This window comes from Lichenostomus cassidix, unplaced genomic scaffold (genome assembly GCF_008360975.1).
Source record: "Lichenostomus cassidix isolate B80296 unplaced genomic scaffold, HeHo_3.0 HiC_scaffold_856, whole genome shotgun sequence".
Taxonomy (NCBI): domain Eukaryota; kingdom Metazoa; phylum Chordata; class Aves; order Passeriformes; family Meliphagidae; genus Lichenostomus; species Lichenostomus cassidix.
In genome coordinates this window covers 32,723-54,826 of record NW_028147827.1, presented here as the reverse complement: position 1 = coordinate 54,826, position 22,104 = coordinate 32,723, and the positions used below count along the sequence as shown (strand labels likewise).

The 22,104-nt window shown below is 53.5% G+C and overlaps 2 protein-coding genes and 1 pseudogene across 6 annotated transcripts in view; 2 read left to right on the top strand and 1 right to left on the bottom strand.

Annotated features, from left to right (window-relative positions):
• The first annotated feature begins 4,962 nt into the window (after positions 1–4,962).
• LOC146420659 (syncytin-2-like) lies at positions 4,963–6,382 on the top strand (annotated as a pseudogene).
• A 3,931-nt stretch (positions 6,383–10,313) lies between these two features.
• On the bottom strand, positions 10,314–17,426 carry LOC146420658 (class I histocompatibility antigen, F10 alpha chain-like). 2 transcript variants are annotated; one of them, XM_085048046.1, is made up of 8 exons: positions 17,317–17,426; positions 13,103–13,366; positions 11,873–12,148; positions 11,369–11,641; positions 11,178–11,276; positions 11,045–11,080; positions 10,894–10,926; positions 10,314–10,594 (listed from the first exon to the last, which is right to left on the bottom strand). In XM_085048046.1, exons 1-8 carry the CDS (start codon positions 17,381–17,383, stop codon positions 10,581–10,583), a joined length of 1,062 nt encoding a protein of 353 aa, XP_084904172.1. In that variant the 5' UTR covers positions 17,384–17,426; the 3' UTR covers positions 10,314–10,580. The 2 variants fall into 2 exon arrangements, with proteins under 2 accessions (XP_084904172.1, XP_084904173.1); XM_085048047.1 differs by having other exon boundaries at positions 10,894–10,920.
• Positions 17,427–17,775: 349 nt separating this feature from the next.
• Positions 17,776–22,104, top strand: part of LOC146420654 (C-type lectin domain family 2 member B-like) — a 27,315-nt gene continuing 22,986 nt past the window's right edge. Inside the window, exons 1-4 of one of the 4 annotated variants that reach the window (XR_014849073.1) lie at positions 17,776–19,259; positions 19,585–19,689; positions 19,926–20,110; positions 20,203–20,296. Coding sequence is in view for 1 of the 4 variants with exons in the window: in XM_085048048.1 (XP_084904174.1) it covers positions 19,220–19,259; positions 19,585–19,689; positions 19,926–20,110 (330 nt within the window). In the remaining 3 variants the exon portion in view is untranslated. Of the gene's footprint in view, positions 19,260–19,584; positions 19,690–19,925; positions 20,111–20,202; positions 20,297–22,104 lie in introns of those variants that run through there. The other 3 variants (XM_085048048.1, XR_014849076.1, XR_014849074.1) reach the window with 3 other exon arrangements.

Genomic DNA, 22,104 nt, shown 5'->3' with positions numbered 1-22,104 from the left:
CCAGTCGCTGGGGTTGGAGGGGTTTGAGCGGGAAAACTAGCCAATGGGAGCTCGGGCTGCTCCGTGAGGGGAGAATCCTCAGACCTTCTGTTCGCTCTGCAGAGAGAAGCTGTGGAGACATCTGACATCTGATACTCCACGGCTGCTGCCCTGACCCAAGGGCTGGATTGGGTACAACGGGATCTGCTAGCTCCTCTCGAGGGATCACCACTCCTGGGATCAGGCTCAGACTCAGCGCTCCGAGCTCGGGGCCTCCCTGGCTGTGCTCAATGACAAGGAAATGGTGAGTGAGGGGATCTGGGGGGATTTGCGGTGGCTGAGGGGAGCCTGGGGAGCTCCTGGGCCAGAGGTGCAGCTCCCATTGTTTGCTCTTCTCTCCTTGCCAGAAGTTCCTCTTCCACCTCAGTGAGAATGACAATTCCTGGCTCGAGCTGCACAGACAGGGCCAGTGGCTGCAGTGGGTGGATGGCAGCAGCTTCATCTCCTCGTGAGTCGTGGGGGCACAGGCAGGGCCCTGTGGTTCCAGTGCTGTCTTTGCTTCTCCCTGCAGGGTTCGTGTCCTGGGCAATGCAGGGTGTGTGTTGGAAAATGGCTAATAGAAAGAGGCCATATTGGTGAGGTGTGCGTGCAGAAGAAGATGCAGCATGCACAAACCAGCTATTGTTCTAAACTCTGAAGGTGCTATTGTTCCTAACTCTAAGATGCTATTGTTCATAACTTTGAGATGTTCTTCCCAGGAGATAGAAAGGAAAAGAGAGCTAGAATTGTATCCAATGTAGAGGAAATAAGCAAAATAGAGAGTCGCACAGTAATTCAGCTTATGCTGGCAGAACTGTAGCTGATTCAAGTGAAATGTGCCTAGAGACTGCAGCAAATCAGAAAGCTAAGATACTAAATGCATAGACCTGACAGCCAATCATAAGTGCCAGTCTGTCACATGAATCTGTACCTGTTTTCTATAATAATGCTTGTCTTAGAAGAAATAAATGGAATAACACTGTTATCTCTGTGAGAGTGTGTGCTATGTCCCGGTGACGTCTCTGACATTTGGGGTCCAAGACAGGGACAGAGTACACCAAAGCTGAAGCTGCAAGAAGATTGAATCGGTCAAGCAGTGGAAGCTGGGAGGAGGTCGCAGACGCGGAGAAACGGCTGAAGACCAAATTGAAATCCGAGCCAAGAAACGGCTGAAAACCGAATTAAAGTCCAAGCCAGGTGAGGAGGGTCGCTACCTCTTCCTCCGCGCGGGGGTCGCGTGCAATGGATTTAGAACTTGCCGCAGCACAAAATTTACTCTTTAATATCCTTGATAATAGAGGGAAAGGAGTGAAGGAGAAAAATTTAGATAAACTTATTTCCTACACTAGGAAGAAAAACTATTTTGGCTCACCCCCTCTGCTTTTTGCTGTGCCAGAATGGCAAGGGGTTGGAGATTTTTTTTTTCGACCAAATGATACAGAACAAGGGGAGAAAAGGTCTAACAGCTAGGAGAGCGACTTGGTGCTCTATAATCAACACTTTAAAAACTATGAAGACAGAGACCCGTGTAGCTGCCGCAGCAGTGCAGGCTTTCTCCGTTCCTGCTGGCCGCCCTCCAACAGATAACACCCCCTCTGCTCCTCTGCCGCTGAAAGAGTCCAAGGAAGAAACAAAAGCTTTTTTATTTGAAAAGTTTCAAGTGATGAAAAAGCAAAAAGTAGAGTCCAGCTCGACTGTCTGAATTACACAGAAGGTATGAAAAATCTAACCTGAGAGGTCTGCTCAAAAGGGAGTCTGCTACAGGACAGAATCCAGAGATAAGTGCAGAAATTTCTCCGATTGCAAGCTCCAGTCAAATAATACAGAACACGGAAGTCACAGAAGTCATGCCTCCAGCATCCATGCCTCCCTCCGTCACCTCAATTGCCCACGTGGGCAGCAATCCCAGAAACACAGCCCTTGCCCAGTGAGGAAAAAAGCAGCTCTGACGAAAAAGAAACAGAGCTGGCTAACAATATTACTCTGCAAAAAACAGCCACCAAAAGCCAGAAAGAACTCAAGAATCTTATAGAAGAACTGAGAACTCAATTGCAACAAGTGATGAAACAATTGAAACAGCAAGGAAACAACACAATTGCCCAGAAAATAGTACAACCAATGACTAGCCCCTCAGGGTCACTACAAATATTGCAGCATGTAAGACCAGCTATAAATGCAGCCCAACTACAGCAGTGGGCTTTCCAGCCCCCTGCGCCCCAGACAGCAATGAGTCTGGAGCAAGTCCCGCTTGGGTGTGTGAAGTGCCTTCCCCCCCGGACACTTTGGGCTGCCTGGCTAGGCGTAGGGCCAAAGAGAAGAGCAGGGCCAGCTCTGCTGTTTTTCCTCTTCGCTTTCCCCCGCGCAGCCTCCCCCCACCATCCGGTGACGGGGGAGCAGGCGAGCACTAGCTGTTCCCCGGAAAACCCTGTCAAGACTTCACAAGTTGATTTGTGAATGTATTTTCAAAGTGCTTTTTTTTAATTAGTATAACTGAGTTGTCTTTTAAACTTGTTTTCAGCTTTTCAGAATGAGAAAGCCTTGTAGCAAAATAATTGTCCTAATGAGTGATAATACCTTAATTGATAAAACCTTGAACAAGAGCTAAATTCCTTGCTGAAGCAGTTCTAAAAGTGTTTATTTTAAGTATACCTCTGATGTTCATAGAGTCTTAGCCAGATATAAACTGTTCAAGTCAGTTTAATTTTTCCCAATGCATTTTATCTCAACTCTACAAAATTAGTATATAAATCACAACAAAATGCCTTATTTGTAGCCTTATTGTGGACAAACCTCCATTTCTCTCTTTTTAAAACCTTTCCAAAATTTAAAAATCTTTTCTTCTGCCTGCGAAATAGCTCACAAAGCTGCTTTAGCATATGACAAGCTAAGTGTTTAGAAGATATCTGAAGCTACAGCTCTGACCTTGGCATGCCTGAAACTACTCAGTATGAAGCAAATAATACAAATATAATTGCAGGCAGCCTTTATCTTGGTTTACAGGCAAGCTCTGTGTTGTATCCTTACTCAGCAGAGATTCAAGTAGCCCTGATACATTCAGTAAAGTGAATATTAACAGAATAAAATATAAGGCTGTAGCAATTAACTTTACAGCCTGATGTCAAAACATCGAATGAATTACCATGTGTTTACCACACTTTTCTGACCCTTCCAGTTAATCCTGCAGAAATGTAACCCTCTGAAGTTCTCTGTTGCTGCTGTCTTATCTATAGCTCAGTTACTTCTTTGTATATTGTTCATTTATGTTTAATTGCTGTATGATAAATCTTCAGTAGTTTTCTTGTAATGATAGAGTCAAAATGAGTTAAACTCTGCTGTATCTGAAACTTTTAAAATAATACTCTCAAGTTTGAACCTAGCTTTCATAAATTTAAAGCTCAAAAGATGCAGAGGCATCCAAAGTAACTACCTCACTAAATTTAAGGAAAATTTTTTTTTATTATTCACAAGTATAACTAAAACCAATGTCTGTGTGTATGTGAGTGTGACAGTACTGCAGCAAACATACTGAGTGCTGTTTTAACTTCTTAAGCATTTTAAATTTGTAAGTTAAGTCTCTAGATGACATTCTAACCAAGACCTCCAGAAGAACAGAAGTTTTATTCTGTATTGAAGGCAAAGCTCCAAGAAGTTCTGAGACATAAATACCTGCACCTGAAACCAACAAAAAGAAGTTTTACTATCTTCTCCCCTGTGTCCTGTGTTTATGTCTGTGGACTCACAATTACTTAAAAACAAACATTTACTATAAATAGCAAAAAATAAGCTAGAGCACAGAAAACTCCATTCTGCCTAGAGACGTTTTGTGCTGTGTTATAGTGAATATTTTAAACTACCTCTCAAGTGCCATTGAAGCTAAGTTCTGTTAAGTTAAATAAGTTTAAGTTTTATTAAACGTACATTACGTTAAGTTTAAGTCAAGTTACGTTTAAGCAATGTTAATTTTAAATTCCATTAAGTTTGAGTTCAATTATAGTTAAGTCTCTTAAGTGTTGCTCAATTTACTATTTATTAATTTTTAAGTTCTGTTAATTTTTTGTTCTGTTAAGTTCTATTAAGATTGAATTCTGTTCACTTTCAGTGATGTTAACTTTAAGTTTTGACAAGTTCATTTTTGTTACGTTATGCTCATTTAAAGAACACAGGTTTTCTACTGTGAAGATAAAATGAAGACTTAAGACAGAAACCTTCCTGATGAAAATTTAACCATGTGAACACACAGTCTGTAAGATCCTTGCTGTCATTAAAAATTCTGTGGATCCAATTGTTCTGCATTTGTTAGCTTATCCTACTATTCATAACAATCTTTGCAGTTTTATCTCCCATAGGTAGCACAAAAGAATGAGTGAAAATTTCAAACTATGCTGCACGTGCACAATTTCAGTTATTTATAATTTTTTTATGGTACCATTGATTATTTAGTTAAATAATAATGCCAGCTGCTTTAGAATATTTCACGTTACCTTCTGTTGTTATCTGCAAGAACTGTGTAATTTTAAAAAAGTTTTCTTAATTGTTATTAATAGAAGCCTGTTGGTAGAATGTTCTAGGGAAACCCTCCCAGTTAAGGCCTAGGCTCTGGCTAAGCCATAGTCCTAGCTGGTTGGGAAATATGCCACCAAACCCAGGTGTTTCTGCACCAAAAATGTGATCGAGTCACCTTGACTCGCTGATTTGGACTTGTGAAAGCTGAACCCTCTTCCAGGTAAACTTGGAATCCTTGCCCAGGAAAGGTTCTCCAAGCCCTGCCTGTGGAATGAGGTTCCCCAGCAATTGCAGTCCCTGGGAGATAGCAGAGTAGTTAAACAATTGAGGATGTATTTTCTTAAGTAAGCTTATTGTTTCATTCCATGTATTGTTACACCTTTGTGTCATTTTTCATCTTATAGAAGGAAACACATCTTGCCAAAAACAAAAAGGGGGAGTATGACCCCTCAAGCAATTAGACAATGCAGTATTTGCACTAAAATTTTATGTGTGGAAAAACGTAATTTCGCTTTTTATAATAGTTATTGTTACTGTATTGACGATTCTAGATGTGTTGTTAATGTAATTATGTGAATTCACTGAGCATAGCTTGCCTAACCTCTGTTGTTGCAGCATGGGCCCCAGCACAGCCCAAAACGAATCTATGGGTCACTCTGGCCAGCCTAACAGAACAAAATGAAATTTGTCTCTCTCTCTCATCACCGGGCAATCCCTTTTCTACCTGCTTAGTTGGCATCCCTGTAGACAATTGGCCATGCCCTTCCAGCGTCAATACCTGCAATCAGACAAATCTTAACAGCACAGTAGACAATTGGGACGCCTGGGTTCCTTCCCTTCCCATAGCCCCAAACGAGTCTCAAGAGCTGGAGCTATTAGGAGCTGTACGAATGGATGCTTGCGTGACCTTTAATTGGACAAGCAAGCAAGCCAAAGTCAACGGTACAGCAACAAGTGTAAACTCTAGCCTGTCAGTATACAGAAATGCCAGCACATGGTGCCAATATGCCTCTACCAATCTATCTGTGCCCACAAATAACCCTATGTCGTTACCAGCAGGAAAGTTTTTAATTTGTGGAGACCACGCATGGCCCAGCATTCCCTCCCGATTACGAGGTGGACCTTGTTCCCTAGGGAGATTGACATTATTAACCCCCAACACTTGGATGATACTGAACATGACATAACATCATCGAACAAACGAATGGCTCATGCTTTCTCCCCTGACTGTAAATCAAATGTCAAATTCTGGTTCCCTGGAGCCATTATAGCTGCTTCCTTTTTTGCACCACGAGTAGCTTCTGCTGGCGCCTTGGCTCAGCTAAGCAAATTAGGATGCTGGCTAGCTAAACAAACTAACGCTCCTTCTCAAGCCATTTCAGAGTTGTTGCTTGACATTGATTCAGTTAGACACGCCACGCTACAAAATAGAGCTGTGATAGATTTTCTCTTACTAGCCCAAGGCCATGGCTGTGAAGAGTTTGACAGAATGTGCTGCATGAACCTTTCTGATCACTCAAAGTCCATTCACCAGCAACTTGCCGAACTGCAGCACCTGCCAGGGCAGCTACAGATAGCTGATGGCCTGGGGCTTGCCGGGTGGCTGAAAAGCTGGGGAATTACTGGATGGTTCAAAGACCTAATCCAATCAGCTGTGCACATTTTAATTGTAGTTTTGCTATTTTTAACAATTTTGCCATGCATAGTGCAGTGCTTACAGCGCATGCTAGTAAGGAGGGTCAGTCAAGCCTGACTTGTGCAAAAAGAAAAAAAGGGGAATTGTTGGAGAATGGCTTGCACAGCAAGGCCACATAAGCGAAATGTACGTGCAAGGCGAAATGTACATGCACAAACCAGCCTTTGTTCCCAACTCTAAAATGTCCTTCCCAGGAGACAGAGAGGGACAAGAGCCAAGACTGTTCTTCCCAAGAGATAAAGAAGAATGAGAGCCAGGATTGTAACTAACATAGGGGAAATAAAGCAAGACAGGGAAAAATCACACAGTCAGTACTTTAGCTGAAGCAAGCAAATCGTGCCTAGAAACTTACAGCCAATCAGCAAGCTAGAATAGACACGTGAACAGTAGCAAATAACCAATCATATGTACCAGCCTGTCGCGTGAACAGTACCTTTTGTCTATATTAATGCTTGTCTTAGAAGAAATAAACGAAATAGCACCAATACCTCTATGAGTGCACGTGTTATATTCGGGCAACTATCCACACACATGGCCATGGTGTGTTGTGATCATCTCATGGTCATCTCTTGGTCACAATCATCACATGCTCATGGTCATCTCACAGTCATGGTTAACTCATTGTAATGGTCAGTTCATGTTCTTGGTGATTTCATGGCCATTGCATGGTCATGGTCATCTCATCATTATCTTATAGTTAACTCATGGCCATATATGAGCCACATGTCATATCCTGGTCATGTCATGGCTGTGGTTTTGTCATCCTCATGGTCATGGTCATCTCATGGTCACAGTCATCTCCTGGCCATCACACAGTCATGGTCATTTCCTGATCACCATCATCTCATACTCATGGTCATTTCACTGGAATGGTCATCTCTTGGTCACCTCATGATCATGACCACACATGGCCGTGGTGTGTTGTGATCATCTCTTGGTCATCTCTTGGTCACAATCATCACATGCTCATGGTCATCTCACAGTCATGGTTAACTCATTGTAATGGTCAGTTCATGTTCATGGTCATCTCATGGTCATGGTTGTGTCATAGTCATGGTCATGGTCATTGCATGGCCATGGTCATCTCACTGTTGTTTTCTAGTTAACTCATGGCCTCAGTCATATCCTGGCCATGTCATGGCTGTGGTTATGTCATGATCACAGTCATGGTCATCTCATGGTTACGGTCATCTCATGGTCACGGTCATCTCCTGGCCATTGCACAGTTATGGTCATTTCCTGATCACCATCATCTCATGCTCATGGTCATCTCCTTGTAATGGTCATGGCCTGCAGCTTCACGCTCAGAAAAGCGACCAAACACCGAGAAGTGGCACGGAAGGGCGGATGGCCGCGCTGGAGACACGCTGGGCACGCCGCGGCAGCAAAGCACGCTGGTGAGCTGTGGCGCCCGGGGGACGGTAGCGCGACGGGAAAGCAGTAGAGGCGAAAGAAGATGTAGGCACTTGAGCTTGGGATTCCAAGGGTTTATTGAAGGATCGGCAGGTGAAGGATGGAGGGCGGCGGAGAAGGAAGGAGCACAGAGGGCAGCAGAGGGGCAGGAATCCGGGACTCAAGAGCCCAGAACAGAGGGCTGCACAGGGTTAAAAGGGAAGGGAAAAGGGGAGTGGCCAGCCCCGAAGGGCCAACCAGGGAAGGTCCTAGGGGAGAAGGACAGGGGTACAGACCAATAACTGTACAGCGAAGGAGGGTACAAAACTTGTAAACCAATGGGGTGCCATGCTGGGGGGAACATTCTAGAACAGAAACCATAAATGGGACAAAGGTGGGGAAGTGCATGGGGCCAATAGACTTGCTGCTTGGTGCATGTTAATGCTTCCAGCCGCAGGGTCCTCTGGGTGGTGACAAGCCTGTCGCCCTAACCATATCAGTGATGGCTTTGGTCTCACACCCAGGATTTCTCATCCACTGTCACTGACCCATGCGGCTGGTCGCCCAAGCTTATCTGCCTAAGGGCCACCGCAACAATGGCCATGGTCATGGTTGTGGTCATCTCATGGTCATCTCACAGTCACCTCATGGTTATGATTCTCTCACAGCCATGGTCATATCGTGGTCATCTCATGGTCACCTCACGATCTTGATCACCTCATGACTGTATCATGGTCATGAAATGGTCATGTTCACGGTCATCTCATGGTCAACTCACAGTCATGGTCATTTCCTGATGACCATCTGTCTTGGTTTGAAAGACAGGTGTCTGCTAAGAGAGGCTGAACTCTCTCTTAGGACAGAGAATGTGATTTCCCCTCTCTCAGAATTATTTTAATTTTGAAATCAAGGGCTTTCAGGCAAAGGTATGGGAAAAGGAATAACAGTTCTTTACTAGTATCTATAAACAAGCAATAACAATAATAGCAACCACAAACAAAACCAGAAACCAATGGCAGATGACTTGTGAGCTGCTGAGCCTTCTCCCGTGTGGTGTAATTATGGTTGCAAGCAGCAGGGGCGCTGTTGAGCTCCCGGCCGGGCAGGGCAGGTGCGATGACTGCCGAGCGGCTGCAGGTGGCGCTGTGGCGCAGGGTCAGGTTGGCCTCACACAGCTGGTCATGGCGGAGGGCTGAGGAGCAGGCAGGCAGCTCGGAGCAGCAAAGCGGGGCGGCAGGGGCAGGGGCTGGCTCTCTCCCGGGCTAGCCAGTGAGGTGACCGGGACTGTGCAGTCATGGCAGACACCGCGGTCTCGTGCAGCAGAGTGGGGCAGGCGGCAGGGACAGCCAGACTCCCCGGCAGCTGCTGCGAGAAACGCAGCCGGGAAACAACATGCATTTCCCAGTGGGAAAGAGGTTGAATCAAAGCTCACCCAGCCAGGGGGAGAAGGCAGAGCACAGTTGCATTTCCTGCGGCTGCAGCCAGAAGCAAAGAGCAGTCCCTTTCCTCCCGGTGTCCCATGAACAAGTGCCAGTTCCAGCAGCCGGCTGCCTCCTTCCCCTGCCCCACCCAGCACACCCTTTTGTCTCTTACAAAAGAGTTGATGTCTCTAATCACCCAGCTATCTGTTGCTTAGTAACAGGGATGGAGAAAAAATTCCAATGCCCCCAACCTCCAACACCATCCTCTCATGTTCATGGTCATCTTGTTATCACAATCAGGTCATTCTCATGATCATGGTCATCTCATGATTCTGATCACCTCATGGCTGTGTCATGGTCACCTGATGGTCACAGTCCTCTCATGGCCATGGGCATCTCATGGTCAACTCATGGCCACAATCATATCTTGTTCATCTCACCATCATAGCTCAGCCATCGTCATGGACATCTCATGGTCATGGCCATGATCATTTCCTGATCAGCATCATCTCATGCTCATGGTCATCTCATTGCAATGGCCATCTCATGGTCACGATCATGTCATGGTCACCTCAAGGCCATGGTTGTGCCATGGCCAACCCATGGTCATCTCTTGGTCCCAATCATCTCACGGTCAGGGTTGTGGCTGTGTCATGGTCACAATCATGGTCATCCCATGGTCATCTCACAGTTGTGTTTTGGTCATCTCATGGTCACTCTCACCTCATGCCCATCTCGTGCTCGTGTCATGGTTATGGTCATGGTCATGGTCAGGGAACCTCTCTGAGATCCCAAACATGGACTTTGGGACACTCAAGGACCACTGGGGACAATGAGGCCTGGCCTGGCCCCTCCCCCCATCCCACTGCCCTCCAGGAGCCCAGTGTGGCCAAACCCCTCCTGGGGACACCTCAGACATGGGACACAGAGCAGGAAATGAATCCTGGGGATGGAGCTGGGCGTGGGTGGCAAGTGTCCACCTGTTCCTGGTGTTCCCAGCCTGCTCCTGGCGTCCCCAGCTTAATCCTGGTGTCTCCATTCTGCTCCCAGTATCCCCAGACTGCTCCAAATATCCCGATCCTGTTTCTGATGTCCCCAGCCTGCTCCTGGTATCTCCATTCTCATTCCTGGTGTCCCCAGCCTACTCCCAATGTCCCCATCTTGATTCTGGTGTCCCCATTCCCATTCATGTGTCCCCATTCTCCTCCTGGTGTCCCCATCCCGGTCCCCAGTGTCCCCATTCCCATTCCTGGCACCCACAGAGGAACTGCTGAACACCAGAGGAGGGAACCACAATTTATTGCCCCAAACAGAATTTATTGCCCCAAACAGGATTTATTGCCCAAAGCAGGACTGATTGCCCAAAGCAGGATAATTTCATACCAAAATTAAAGCATTTGGAATAATTGCGGCTCTCAGCTTTCAAACACAGAAAATGGGAAGTTTATCCATCGGGAAAAGCTGCAGGATGGGTAGGAGCAGTGGGATGAGCTTTGCTGAATTTGCTGAATCTGAAGACAGAAGGGGCTGTTTCCGGCTCCATGGATGGCTCAGGTGATTTGTACTGGGATGAGAGAGGGTCACAGTGTCACCCTGTCCCTGTCCCCATCCCACAGGATAGACCTGGCTGTGGAGCCCATGGAGAGCAGGAATTGCTCTGGAATCACACCTGATCCAACTCCATCCATCCCACCTGATCCTGATCCTGCTCCATCCATCCCACACCAATCCCAATCCATCCATCCCACACCAATCCTGCTCCATCCATCCCATCAAATCCTGCTCCAGACTCCCCCCCTGATCCCACTCCACCCATCCTGCCCCAATCCCCCTCAGGAATCCCACTCTGATCCTGCTCCATACCTGCAGTAGAGCCCTTGGTTCCCATTTCTTTTCCTGCAGAAAGAGAAGATCCATGAGATTCCAGCACAGATCACACTCTGGGATTAACCCGAGGATCCACCCTGGGATCTGCACAGAGGGGATCAGAGCTGGATCCACCACTGGTACTCACCGGCTGGTGGGCTGTACCCAGAGTTCTGCCTCCTCCCTGTGGAAAAACAGTGGGATCAGCACCCATGGTGTGGGATTTCCGGAACACTGCCGGGTGGATCCGTGCCCTTCCCGACCCCCATCCCGTGGGTTACCGGATTGGAACTTCCAGACGCCGAATCCAATGCCAACGACAAGGACAGCAGCGATGATGCACAGAGCAATCACCAGGGTGAGATTCCCCGATTTTGGCTCTGGGAAATGCAGAACAGTGAGGAGGAGGAGGGGAATCCCCATTTGGGAATTCCCAATTCCCTATTCCCACATTCCCAATTCCCAGCCTCACCCCAGCTGAAGATCCCAGGCTCCAGCGTTCCGGGATGCTCCACCCGGCACCGGTACTGCTCCCGCTCCTCCGGCCGCGCCTCGATCCTGGCCCAGGTGTGGAAGGTGCCGTCACTGTTGGGAACGATCCCACCCCACTCCGTCTCCTGATCCCAGATTTCGTCTCCCTTCATCCAGTTGACTGTGATGTCTCTGGGATAGAATCCATATGCATGGCAGGACAAGATCAGCTTCCCGTATTCCTCTTTTCCTGACACATGGACATCGGGGCGTTCTGCAATGGGATAACGGTGAGATGGATCCATGGAATTCCAGTGGGAATGGGATGCGGGTGAGATGTGCCCATGGAATTCCCACTGGAATGGGATGGGGGTGAGATCTGCCCATGGAATTCCCACTGGAATGGGATGGGGGTGAGATCTGCCCATGGAATTCCTACAGGAATTACTGTGCTCCCAACTCCTCCATTCCCAAATCCCAAATCCCCCCAGGAATTCTGCCCCACCTTTGCGCTCCAGCTCCTTCTGCCCGTATCCGACGTATTTCCGAAGCCATTCCACACAGACGTGCCCCAGGTAATTTGTCTTCCTCTCAACCTCGTTCAGTTCACCTTCCCAGCGCCTCCTGGTGATCTCAGCAGCATTGTCAGCTGCCACGAATCCCTTGGATCCCAACTCAAAGGAGATGAAATCCCGCCCATCATAGCCAAACCGATCAGATCCACGGACACTCCCGTCAGACATGAGATCACAGCCATAAACCCACAGCCATGTGTGGAGACCTGGGGGGGAGGATTGTACCCACAGAGACCCATGGAGTTGTGTCCCAGCCCCACAGAGCCTCATCCCAGCCCCTTGGAGCCCCATGGAGGCACATCAGAGCCCCACAGTTCCCATCCCAGCCCCACAGATCCCATCTCAGCCCCACAGATCCCATCCCAGCTCCGTAGATCTGATCCCAGCCCCATAGATCCCACCCCAGCCCACCCCACAGATTCCATCCCACCCCACAGATCCCATCTCAGCCCCACAGATCCCACTCCAGCCCCACAGATCCCACCCCAGCCCCACAGATCTCATCCCAGCCCCACAGATCCCATCCCAGCCCCACAGATCCCATCCTATTCCATGCCAACCCCACAGATCCCATCCCAGCCCCACAGATCCCATTCCAGCCCCACAGATCCCATCCCAGCCCCACAGATCCCATCCCAGCCCCACAGTTCCCATTCCATCCCAACCCCACAGACTCCATCCTGCCCCACAGATCCCATCCCATCCCATCTCAGCCCCACAGTTCCCATCCCAGCCCCACAGTTCCCATCCCAGCCCCACAGTTCCCATCCCAGCCCCACAGTTCCTATTCCATCTCAGCCCCACAGATCCCATTCTATCCCAGCACCACAGATCCTATCCCAGCCCCACAAATCCTATTCCAACCCCACAGATTACCATGCCAGCCCCACAGATCCCATCTCAGCCCCACGGATCCCATCCCATTCCATACCATCCCCACAGATCCCATCCCAACCCCACAGATGCCATCCCAGCCCCACAGATCCCATCCCAGCCCACAGATCCCATCCCAGCCCCAGATTCCCATCCCAGCCCCACAGTTCCCATCCCAGCCCCACAGATCCCATCCCAGCCCCACAGATCCCATCCCAGCCCCACAGATCCCATCCCAGCCCCATAGATCCCACAGATCCCATCCCAGCTCCAGCTCCCCCACTCACCCCTGGTCTGGTTGTATCTCTCCCGCAGTATCTCCAGGCCAATGGCAAACACATGCTGGTTCCTCTCAGCAATCTGGGTCTGCCCATCCCAATATCCCGGCTCGGATTCATCCTTCATCCACTGTGTCAGCGGCTCCGCCTGGCGTCGCTCACTGTCGTAGTGCACAAAGGGAATTCCATCCACGTACCCCATCATCACGAACTTGGGGACCCCCGGGCTGGGCTCTGACACTGCCATGTTCAGGTAACGCAGGGAGTGCAGAACTGGGGGGACACAGAGATTTGGGGGCTCTGGGGGGGTCATGGCTCAATGAAAGGGGAATGGGAGAGCTGGGAAGGGGTTTGGGGATCTCATGACCAAGAGCTTGGGGTGCAGGGAGGGATGGGGGAGTCGAGAGAGTCCCTGTGCCAAGGAAAGGGGGTCCAGGGGTCCCTAGAGCCGAGGAAAAAGGGGTCACAAGATGGGGAGAGCTGGGAATAGGGGTCCTGGAGGTTCTTGGTGCACAGGAAAGGGGGGCTGGGGGCTGGGAAAAGCAGGAATTTTAGGGGGTCCAGGGGCTCTCAGGGTCAAGGGAAAACAGGGACTGGGGAAAGCAGGATGGTTGGGAAATGGGGTGCAGGGGGGGATTGGTGCAGGATAAGGGAGTGCAGGGGAATCCAGAGCCTCGGAATGGAAGTTCAGGGGGAAACTTCCTGGGAATTCCCCTGGATCCCCCTGGAACCCCATCTGACCCCCCAGGGACACCCCAGACCCCTGCAGGAAGCACAGGGGGTGCAGAACTGGGGGGACGCAGAGCCTGGCGAGGTCTGGCGGCGGCCAAGGGTCAGGAAGGGGAACTGGGAGAGCTGGGAAGAGTCCAGAGTTTAAGGAAGGGACTAGGAGAGGAGGGATGGGGCTGGGAAAGGTGAGAGGATCCTGGGGTGCAGTTTGGGAGACAGGAAAGAGAAAGTGACCGAGGGAGTGCGGGGGGAGGGGACAGGGGAAAAGGGGAATTCCAGGGGAATTCACCTGGATCCCACTGGATCCCCACTGCGACCCCCGTGAGGCTCCTCTGAGACCCCCGGGAGCCACCTGGGACCCCCTGGAGCCCCTTTCGGGAAAGGCCCGGAGAGGAGAACTGGGGGGACACGGAAATTCGGGAGGCCTGGGGGGGCGAAAAGCCGAGGGAAAGGGCGGGGCTGGGGTCTGGGAAGTGCGGGATGCCCGGGAAGGGGGTGCAGGGGGGTTTGGTGCTGGATAAGGGGGTGCAGGGGGATTTGGTGCTGGATAAGGGGGTGCAGGGGGTGCCGGCGACCAGAAATGAACATTCAAGGGATCCCGGACCTCAGGAATTGGGGTTCAGTGGATTCCAATGCCAGGAAATGGCAGTCCAGGGGGGTCCCTGTGCCCAGGAATGGCGGGTCAGGGGGATCCCAGTGCAGGATAAGGGGATTCGGGGGGTCCCGGTGCTGGGGAAGGGATGGAGGAGGGTCACAGGGCAAAACATCGGGGTTCAGGGGTTCCCGTGCCCGGGAATGGAGGTTTAGGGGGTTCCCGGTGCCCGGGAATGGAGGCTCAGGGGGTCCCGGTGCCGGGGCAGTCTCTGGGCACATCTCGGTGTCGCCGCTTGGGAGACGCGAAAGTGACCGAGAGAGCGCGGGGGGAGGGGAAGGGGAATTCCAGGGAATTCATCTGGATCTCACTGGATCCCTTCTGCGACACCCCTGGAACCCTGTGACAGCCACTTGGGACCCCCTGGGACCCTCCTGGACACCCTGGGATCCCCTTTCAGAAAGTGCCGAGAATGGAGGACTGGGGGGACACGGAAATTTGGGGGATCTGGGGGGTCCAAAGGTCAAGGAAATGGGTGGGGCTGGGGTCTGGAAAAGGCGGGATGGCCGGGAATGGGGTGCAGGGGGTCCCAGGGCCGGATAAGGGGCACAGGGCATCCCATAACACGTGAAGGGCTCCAGGAGGGGATCCCAGTCCCGGATAAGGGGGTGCAGGGATTCTCCATGTCCAGGAATGGGGTTCAGGGGGTCCCAGGGTCAAGGAAAGGGGGGTGAGGGCACTGGGAGAGGAGGGATGGGGGTGCAGGGGGTCCCTGTGCCCAGCAATTGGGGTCCAGGGGTCCCTGGTGTTGAGGGAAGTGGGGGCTAAGGGCTGGGAAAGGCAGGAATGGGGGTCCAGGGGGTCATGGGGTCAGGGAAAAGGGGGGGTTGGGGTCTGGGAGAGGCGGGATGGCCGGGAAAGGGGGTGCGGGGGATATTGGTGCAGGATAAGGGGGTTCAGGGGGTCCCGGAGTTGGGTGAGGGGACCCCAGTTCTCCAGAAATGGAGATTCAGGGGAGTCTCAGTGCCCAGGAATTGGGGTTCAGGGGACTTCACCTCCCTGGATTCGGGGTTCAAAGGGGTCCCAGTGCCCAAAATTGGAGTTTCAGGGGGTGCTGATGCCCAGGAATTGGGGTTCAGGGGGTGCCCGTGCCCACAAATTGGGGTGGGGGATGTTCTAGTGACCGGAAAGGGAAGTTCAGGGGGTCCCTGTGCCCAGGAATTGGGGTTCAGCAGATTCCGATGCCCACAATGGAGGTTCAGGGGCGTCCAGGTGCTCGGAAATGGAATTTTAGGGGGTCCCTGTGCCGGGACAGTCAGCCGGGCAGATCCCGGTGGCAAAGGCTGGGAGACGCGAAAGGACCGAGGGAGGGCGGGGAGGGGAGGGGAGAAACTTCCTGGGAATTCCCCTGGATCTCCCCTAGGATCCCCCAGGGACCCTCCCGGACCCCCGAGACCCCTGCAGGAAGCACAGGGGGTGCAGAACTGGGGGGATGCAGAGCCTGGTGAGCTCTGGAGGCAGCCAAGGGTCAGGAAGGGGAACTGGGAGAGCTGGGAAGAGTCCAGAGTTCAAGGAAGACACTGGGAGAGGAGGGATGGGGCTGGGAAAGGTGAGAGGATCCTGGGGTGCAGTTTGGGAGACAGGAAAGAGAAAGTGACCGAGGGAGTGCGGGGGGAGGGGACAGGGGAAAAGGGGAATTCCAGGGGAATTCACCTGGATCCCACTGGATCCCCACTGCGACCCCCGTGAGGCTCCTCTGAGACCCCCGGGAGCCACCTGGGACCCCCTGGAGCCCCTTTCGGGAAAGGCCCGGAGTGGAGAACTGGGGGGACACGGAAATTCGGGAGGCCTGGGGGGTCCAAAAGCCGAGGAAAAGGGCGGGGCTGGGGTCTGGGAAATGCGGGATGCCCGGGAAGGGGGTGCAGGGGGGTTTGGTGCTGGATAAGGGGGTGCAGGGGGTGCCGGTGGCCAGAAATGAACATTCAAGGAATCCCGGACCTCAGGAATTGGGGTTCAGTGGATTCCAATGCTGGGAAATGGCAGTCCAGGGGGGTCCCTATGCCCAGGAATGGCGGGTCAGGGGGGTCCCAGTGCAGGATAAGGGGGTTCAGGGGGGTCCCGGTGCTGGGGAAGGGATGGAGGAAGGTCACAGGGCAAAACATCGGGGTTCAGGGGTTCCCGTGCCCGGGAATGGAGGTTTAGGGGGTTCCCGGTGGCCGGAAATGGAGGCTCAGGGGGTCTCGGTGCCGGGGCACTCGCCGGGCACATCTCGGTGTCGCCGCTTGGGAGACGCGAAAGTGACTGAGAGAGCGCGGGGGGAGGGGAAGGGGAATTCCAGGGAATTCATCTGGATCCCACTGGATCGCCGCTGAGACACCCCTGGGACCCTGTGACAGCCACTTGGGACCCCCTGGGACCCTCCAGGGCATCCTGGGATCCCCTTTCAGAAAGTGCCGGGAATGGAGAACTGGGGGGACACGGAAATTTGGGGGATCTGGGGGGTCCAAAGGTCATGGAAAAGGGCGGGGCTGGGGTCTGGGAAAGGCGGGATGGCCGGGAATGGGGTGCAGGGGGTCCCAGGGCCGGATAAGGGGCATAGGGGATCCCATAACACGTGAAGGGCTCCAGGAGGGGATCCCAGTCCCGGATAATGGGGTGCAGGGATTCTCCATGCCCAGGAATGGAGGGTCAGGGGGGTCCCGGTGCGAGATGAGGGGGTTCAGGGGGGTCGCGGTGCTGGGGAAGGGAACGGAGGGAGCTTACCGTACGAAAAATGGGGGTTCAGGGGGTTCCCGTGCCGGGGAAAGCAAGTTTAGGGAGTTCCCGGTGGCCGGAAATGGAAGGTCAGGGGGTCCCGGTGCTCAGGAACTGCGGTTCAGGGGGTCCCGAGGGTCTCACTCACCTCTCGTCGCTCCCCCCGGGGCCCCCAGGAGCCCCAAGAGCACCCCCAGCCCCAGCGCTGGAGCCATCGCGCTGCTCCGCCGCGACCCGCCTGGCCCCGCCCACTGCCCTGGCCCCGCCCCAGCACAGCCTCCTGCCCCGCCATTGGCGCAGCTATTTCCTGCTCGCCAATGGCAGCCCGGCCTGATAGTGACGTCACCGGTCGCCGGGCAGATCCGGAACTCGCAGGTTGCGACCGAAGGAGGGCAGGGCGGGGAGGGAAAGGGGAAATCAGAGAATTCATGTGGATCCCACTGGATCCTCGCTGTTCCGGCCTGGGCTCCTGCCGGGGCTGCAGGGGAGTCCCTGCTCCATCCCGGCCTCACCCACAGCTCACAGCACCTTCAGCTCCAGGTCACACCGAGCTCCCGGCGGCTCAGGGTAGCAGCGATTCCCTGGCCTCCTGCCCGGGCTGGGAACAGCGCCAGAGCTGCTGCTCAGCCGAAGGTTCCGAGAAATGCCCGAGTTCCGGGAAAGGGAGGTGACTCCGTGCGTGTGCAGAGCCCGCGCCTCGCTGCCCTTGGCTGGCTGTGCTGTCACTCGGAATTGTCCTAGCGCAATTGCTGCTCGGTGCCAGCGAGCGGGGACAAGGCCGGCGCCGGTGTCGCCCCCAGGCAGGCAGGCAGGGCTTTAGTGGGGCAGCAGCGGCGCCATGGTGGGAGCGTGTGTGCGGCCCGGGAGCGGCGGCAGCGGGCGGAGCCCGGGGAGGCGGTGGCGGAGCTCGGAGAGGCTGTCCCAGCGCAGGTGGGAGCCGCGCTGGCTTGTGCCGGGGCTCGGGGCTCGCTGCGGGCGGATGGAGGGGATGGAGGGGGCGGCAGGGGGGCTGTGGCGGCTTCGTTCTCCCGTCTCCCTCCCTCCCTCCCTCCCTCCCTGGCTGTGGCGCCGTGTTGCCGCTGGCCTGAGGCCGCTGAGGGAGCGGCTGCCCGCGGTCTCCTTGCCGCTGCTGCCTCGGCAGGAGGCGGTGCCGGAGCAGCGCTGGCTCGTCCCGCTTGCTGTGGGTAGCACAGAACAGAACATCACATCACATCACAGAACAGAAGAGCGCAGAACAGAACAGCACATCACAGTCCCATTCCCGGGACTGTTCCCGGCCGTGTGGCACTGGTCTGGGCGCCCCTGGTGCAGTGGGACATGTCCGTGCCCCGGGCTGGCATGGGATGGGATGAACTTGAGTGTTTCTGCCAAGCCAAGCGCTCTGGAGGAGAAAGAGCAGCTTGGGGCATTCCGCGGATCCCCGTCCCATCGTCTCGGTCGCACATTCCCTGCCAGGCTCTGCCTCTTGTCTCAAACATATACCGACCGGGTGCTGCCTCCGCTCGCTGTCTCTGGGCTGCAACCCTCAGCGCAGGGCATGCAGGGAACAATGCTGAGCCCCTCAGGGCTGCTGGTTCTTTTCTTGTCCCCCCGGCAGGCTGAGCCCGATCCGCAGCTGCCCTGTTCCCACACTCGGCAGCTCCCGGGTGCTGTCCCTAACTGTCCCTGCCTGTCCCTAACTGTCCCTGCCTGTCCCAGCCCGGAGCTGCACAGCCAGAGGGGTTGGGGCTGCAGGCCGAGCTGGGCCTGGAGCTCTCTGACACTGTGTTTGTGTCCCCAGGAGCTGCCGGGGAGCAGAGACAGGGCAGGACTGAGCTGGCAGCGCCTTCCAGAGCCAACACCAGCCGGGGCCGCTCATCGTGTACAGAGCCGCTGTTGAGATTCCCGAGGATGCCCTGGGTGCCCAGGATGGATCAGCAACCAGGGGGACAGAGCTGCCTCAGCTGCCAGATCCTGCTGGGCACAGGCAGGGAGAAGCTGCTTCTCTCTTGGGGCAGAGTGAATCCCAGCCCAGGGATGGCATTGGAGAGAAGTGCCAGGATGGATCAGCAATGGGAGTCACACACAGAAAGAGCCTCAGAAGATATCTGGGTGAGTGCAGGGCCAGCGCTGTGGCCTTCTAGGGAGGGGACAATGGGCAGTGTGAGCCCAGGAGCACAGGGCTGGCAGGGTGTGGCTGTGTCCAGGGCTCTGCAAGAGGCCTTGTGCTCTGCTGGGACTGACAGCCCTGGCCCTGGGCACTTCTCCTGCCCTGGCTGTCCCCACACCTGTGTCCCTTGTCCCTGTTCGTGCTGCCAGCTCAGTGAGTGGCACACGGGCTGAGGGTCCCTGCTGTGCTCCCCTGGCGTTGGGTGGGGATGTGAGGGCTGGGCCTGCTCAGGACAGCTCTATACTCACGGCCTGCGGCTCTTTCCAGCTCCTGTTGAGTGGATCAGATCCCATCCCGTGCTCACCCTGCTGATGCTGACTCTGCTCCTGCTCCTGGCTGTGGCTCTGGCGGTGTCCTTGGCTGCTGTGTCAGGTAAGGAGGAGCAGCAGCCTCAGCCCAACCCCTCGGGGCACTGCGGGCTCACTGCTCCCTCACGGCCGGGATCGTCCCTCAGCCCCGCTCTGACCAATCAGCGCGTGGGAGAACGAGGAGTGGCGGCTGAATCAGCCAATCGCTGGGGGCAGTGAGTTTGAGCCGGAAAATCAGCCAATGGGAGCTCGAGCTGCTCCGTGAGGGGAGAATCCTCAGACCTTCTGTTCGCTCTGCAGGGAGAAGACAAACTGACGCTCCGGTTACATCTGACACTCCTCTGCTGCTGGCCTGTCCCCATGGCTGGGTTGGGTACAACGGGATCTGCTACTTCCTCTCGAGGGATCGTCTCACCTGGGATCAGGCTAAGGCTCGGTGCTCCGAGCTCGGGGCCTCCCTGGCTGTGCTCGAGGACTGGGAAATGGTGAGTGAGGGGTTTGGGGTGGCTGAGGGGAGCCTGGGGAGCTCCTGGGCCAGGGCTGCAGCTCCCATTATCTGCTCCTCTCTCCTTGCCAGGAGTTCCTGTTCCATTTCAGCAAGAACGACGACTCCTGGCTCGGGCTGCACAGACAGGGCCAGTGGCTGCAGTGGGTGGATGGCAGCAGCTTCATCTCCTCGTGAGTCCTGGGGGACACAGGCAGGGCCTGGGGGCACAGGGGCACAAGGTGTCTCCCTGAGGTTCCAGCAATGTCTCTGCTTTTTCCTGCAGGGTCAAGCTCCAAGGCAATGCAGACTGTGTGCACCTGGCTGAGAATTATCTGGGGGGGCAGCCCTGCTCAAGTGACATGCAGTATATCTGCAGCAGACCCCAAACTCACCTGTAATGGGATGGAGAAAAGATCTCTTGCTGAGAACATCCTCAGGAGTGAGATCTGCTCGAGTGACATGAACTACGTGTGCAGCAGAGCCCAAAGTCACCTGTAACAGGACATGGGCAGAGCACCTTCTGCACACTTGGCAGCTCCAGTTCTTCGCCTCTTCCTCCAGCACAAGGATGTCCTTCCTCAGCTGCAGCATCTGCCTTGTGCTGACTCTCAGGAGCACCTCAGTGCCTCATCTCTGGGTCACCTCAGTGCCACTTTATATGGTCACCTCAGTGCCACTTTATAATGTCACCTCAGTGCCTGATGTCACAAACACCTCAGTGGCTGATCTCAGGGTCACCTCAGTGCCACTTGAAAGGATTGCTGGAAAATGTGGCAGTTTAAATATTTTGTATAACTTTAGTCAAAGTTTGTCTTTACCCCAAAAATAGGAATTTTAGGTTTCTTTCCAGGGCATTGTTCTGCCAGGTGAGGTCTGATAAACTCAACATATCTACAAACATTCACCTCCAGTAGGGGTGAAGACATCTGGGCAGGAAAGCACTGACAGGGAAATTGAAGAATGAAAAATCTGATTACCATCAGAGATGAGGAGATTCAGATCCAATGGGAAACTGAATACTGGGGGTTTGCTCAGCTTTGGAGCAATGAACACTGAGCCAATGCTTTTCTATGTCTTTGTACTGTATAAAATATTTAAATATTTAAAAAATCCATGTGTCATGGAATGGTTCTCTCTGCACAGCTGGGCTGTGTGTGGATGAGATGATTTCTGTGGTACATCCTGACCAGAACTACATCCTGGCCAGATAGTAAAGTAATGCCTTGACTCTCTAACATTAAAAATGTTGTTGGAGGGTTTTTGTTTTTCCTGCAGTTTCAGTGACATCAGGGAGGTACGAAATTGTCTCCAGGAGAAGGAAATGGGGATTTGGGGTTTGTTCCTGTGGGGGAAAGGAAAATGGGGATTTGGGGTTTGTTCCTGTGGGGGAAAGGACAGGGAGTTGTGGCAGGAGGTGCTGCCAGACAAAAGCCACCCTCGCTGCCCTAAGATGGTGAAAATAAAAGAGCAGGAGATCTCTGTGATCTCTGAGAGGTGGGAATTGATGAAATACCATAGAATAAATGAAGTGGGGAGAATTGAGTGATGAAAAGCCAGAGGTATCTGAAAAAAGACCCAAAATGTTCTGTGGAGCTGACTCAGCGCCCTGGGGCCTCACTTCTGCTACCCGCTAATTAGGAGCAATTTGTCAGGCTAATGAATGGTTAATTAATCGCTGTTTCGCCATCCCTGAGCCGCTTTGCTCCTCTGCCAGGCTCTATCCAGCTCAGCGCCTGCAGAGCTGCCCTGCGCTGGGCGAGCTCCGTGCATCGCTTTGGTTTCCCCAAAAAGCCAAAATCTCCCCAAACCCCTCGGGCTGAGCGCAGGAACGGACAGGCTTTGGGCAGAAAACTCCCAAATCGTTGTTCCCCAGGCTGGGAAGGACAAACCGAACCGATCCGGGAGCTCCGGCAGCTCCTCTCTGCCGGCCGCGATGGAACGGAGCAGGGGCAGCAGGGCAAGGGACGGGGCTGCAGGTGCCGAGGGGACACG

Excerpts from the sequence above, each read along its gene's own strand:
- LOC146420658 (XM_085048046.1), bottom strand. The coding sequence starts at position 17,383 with ATGGCTCCAGCGCTGGGGCTGGGGGTGCTCTTGGGGCTCCTGGGGGCC. Across the intron at positions 11,642-11,872 it reads GAAGGAGCTGGAGCGCAAAG|AACGCCCCGATGTCCATGTG; the intron begins GTGGGGCAGAAT and ends ATCCCATTGCAG. Across the intron at positions 11,081-11,177 it reads CGTCTGGAAGTTCCAATCCG|GGAGGAGGCAGAACTCTGGG; the intron begins GTAACCCACGGG and ends GTTTTTCCACAG.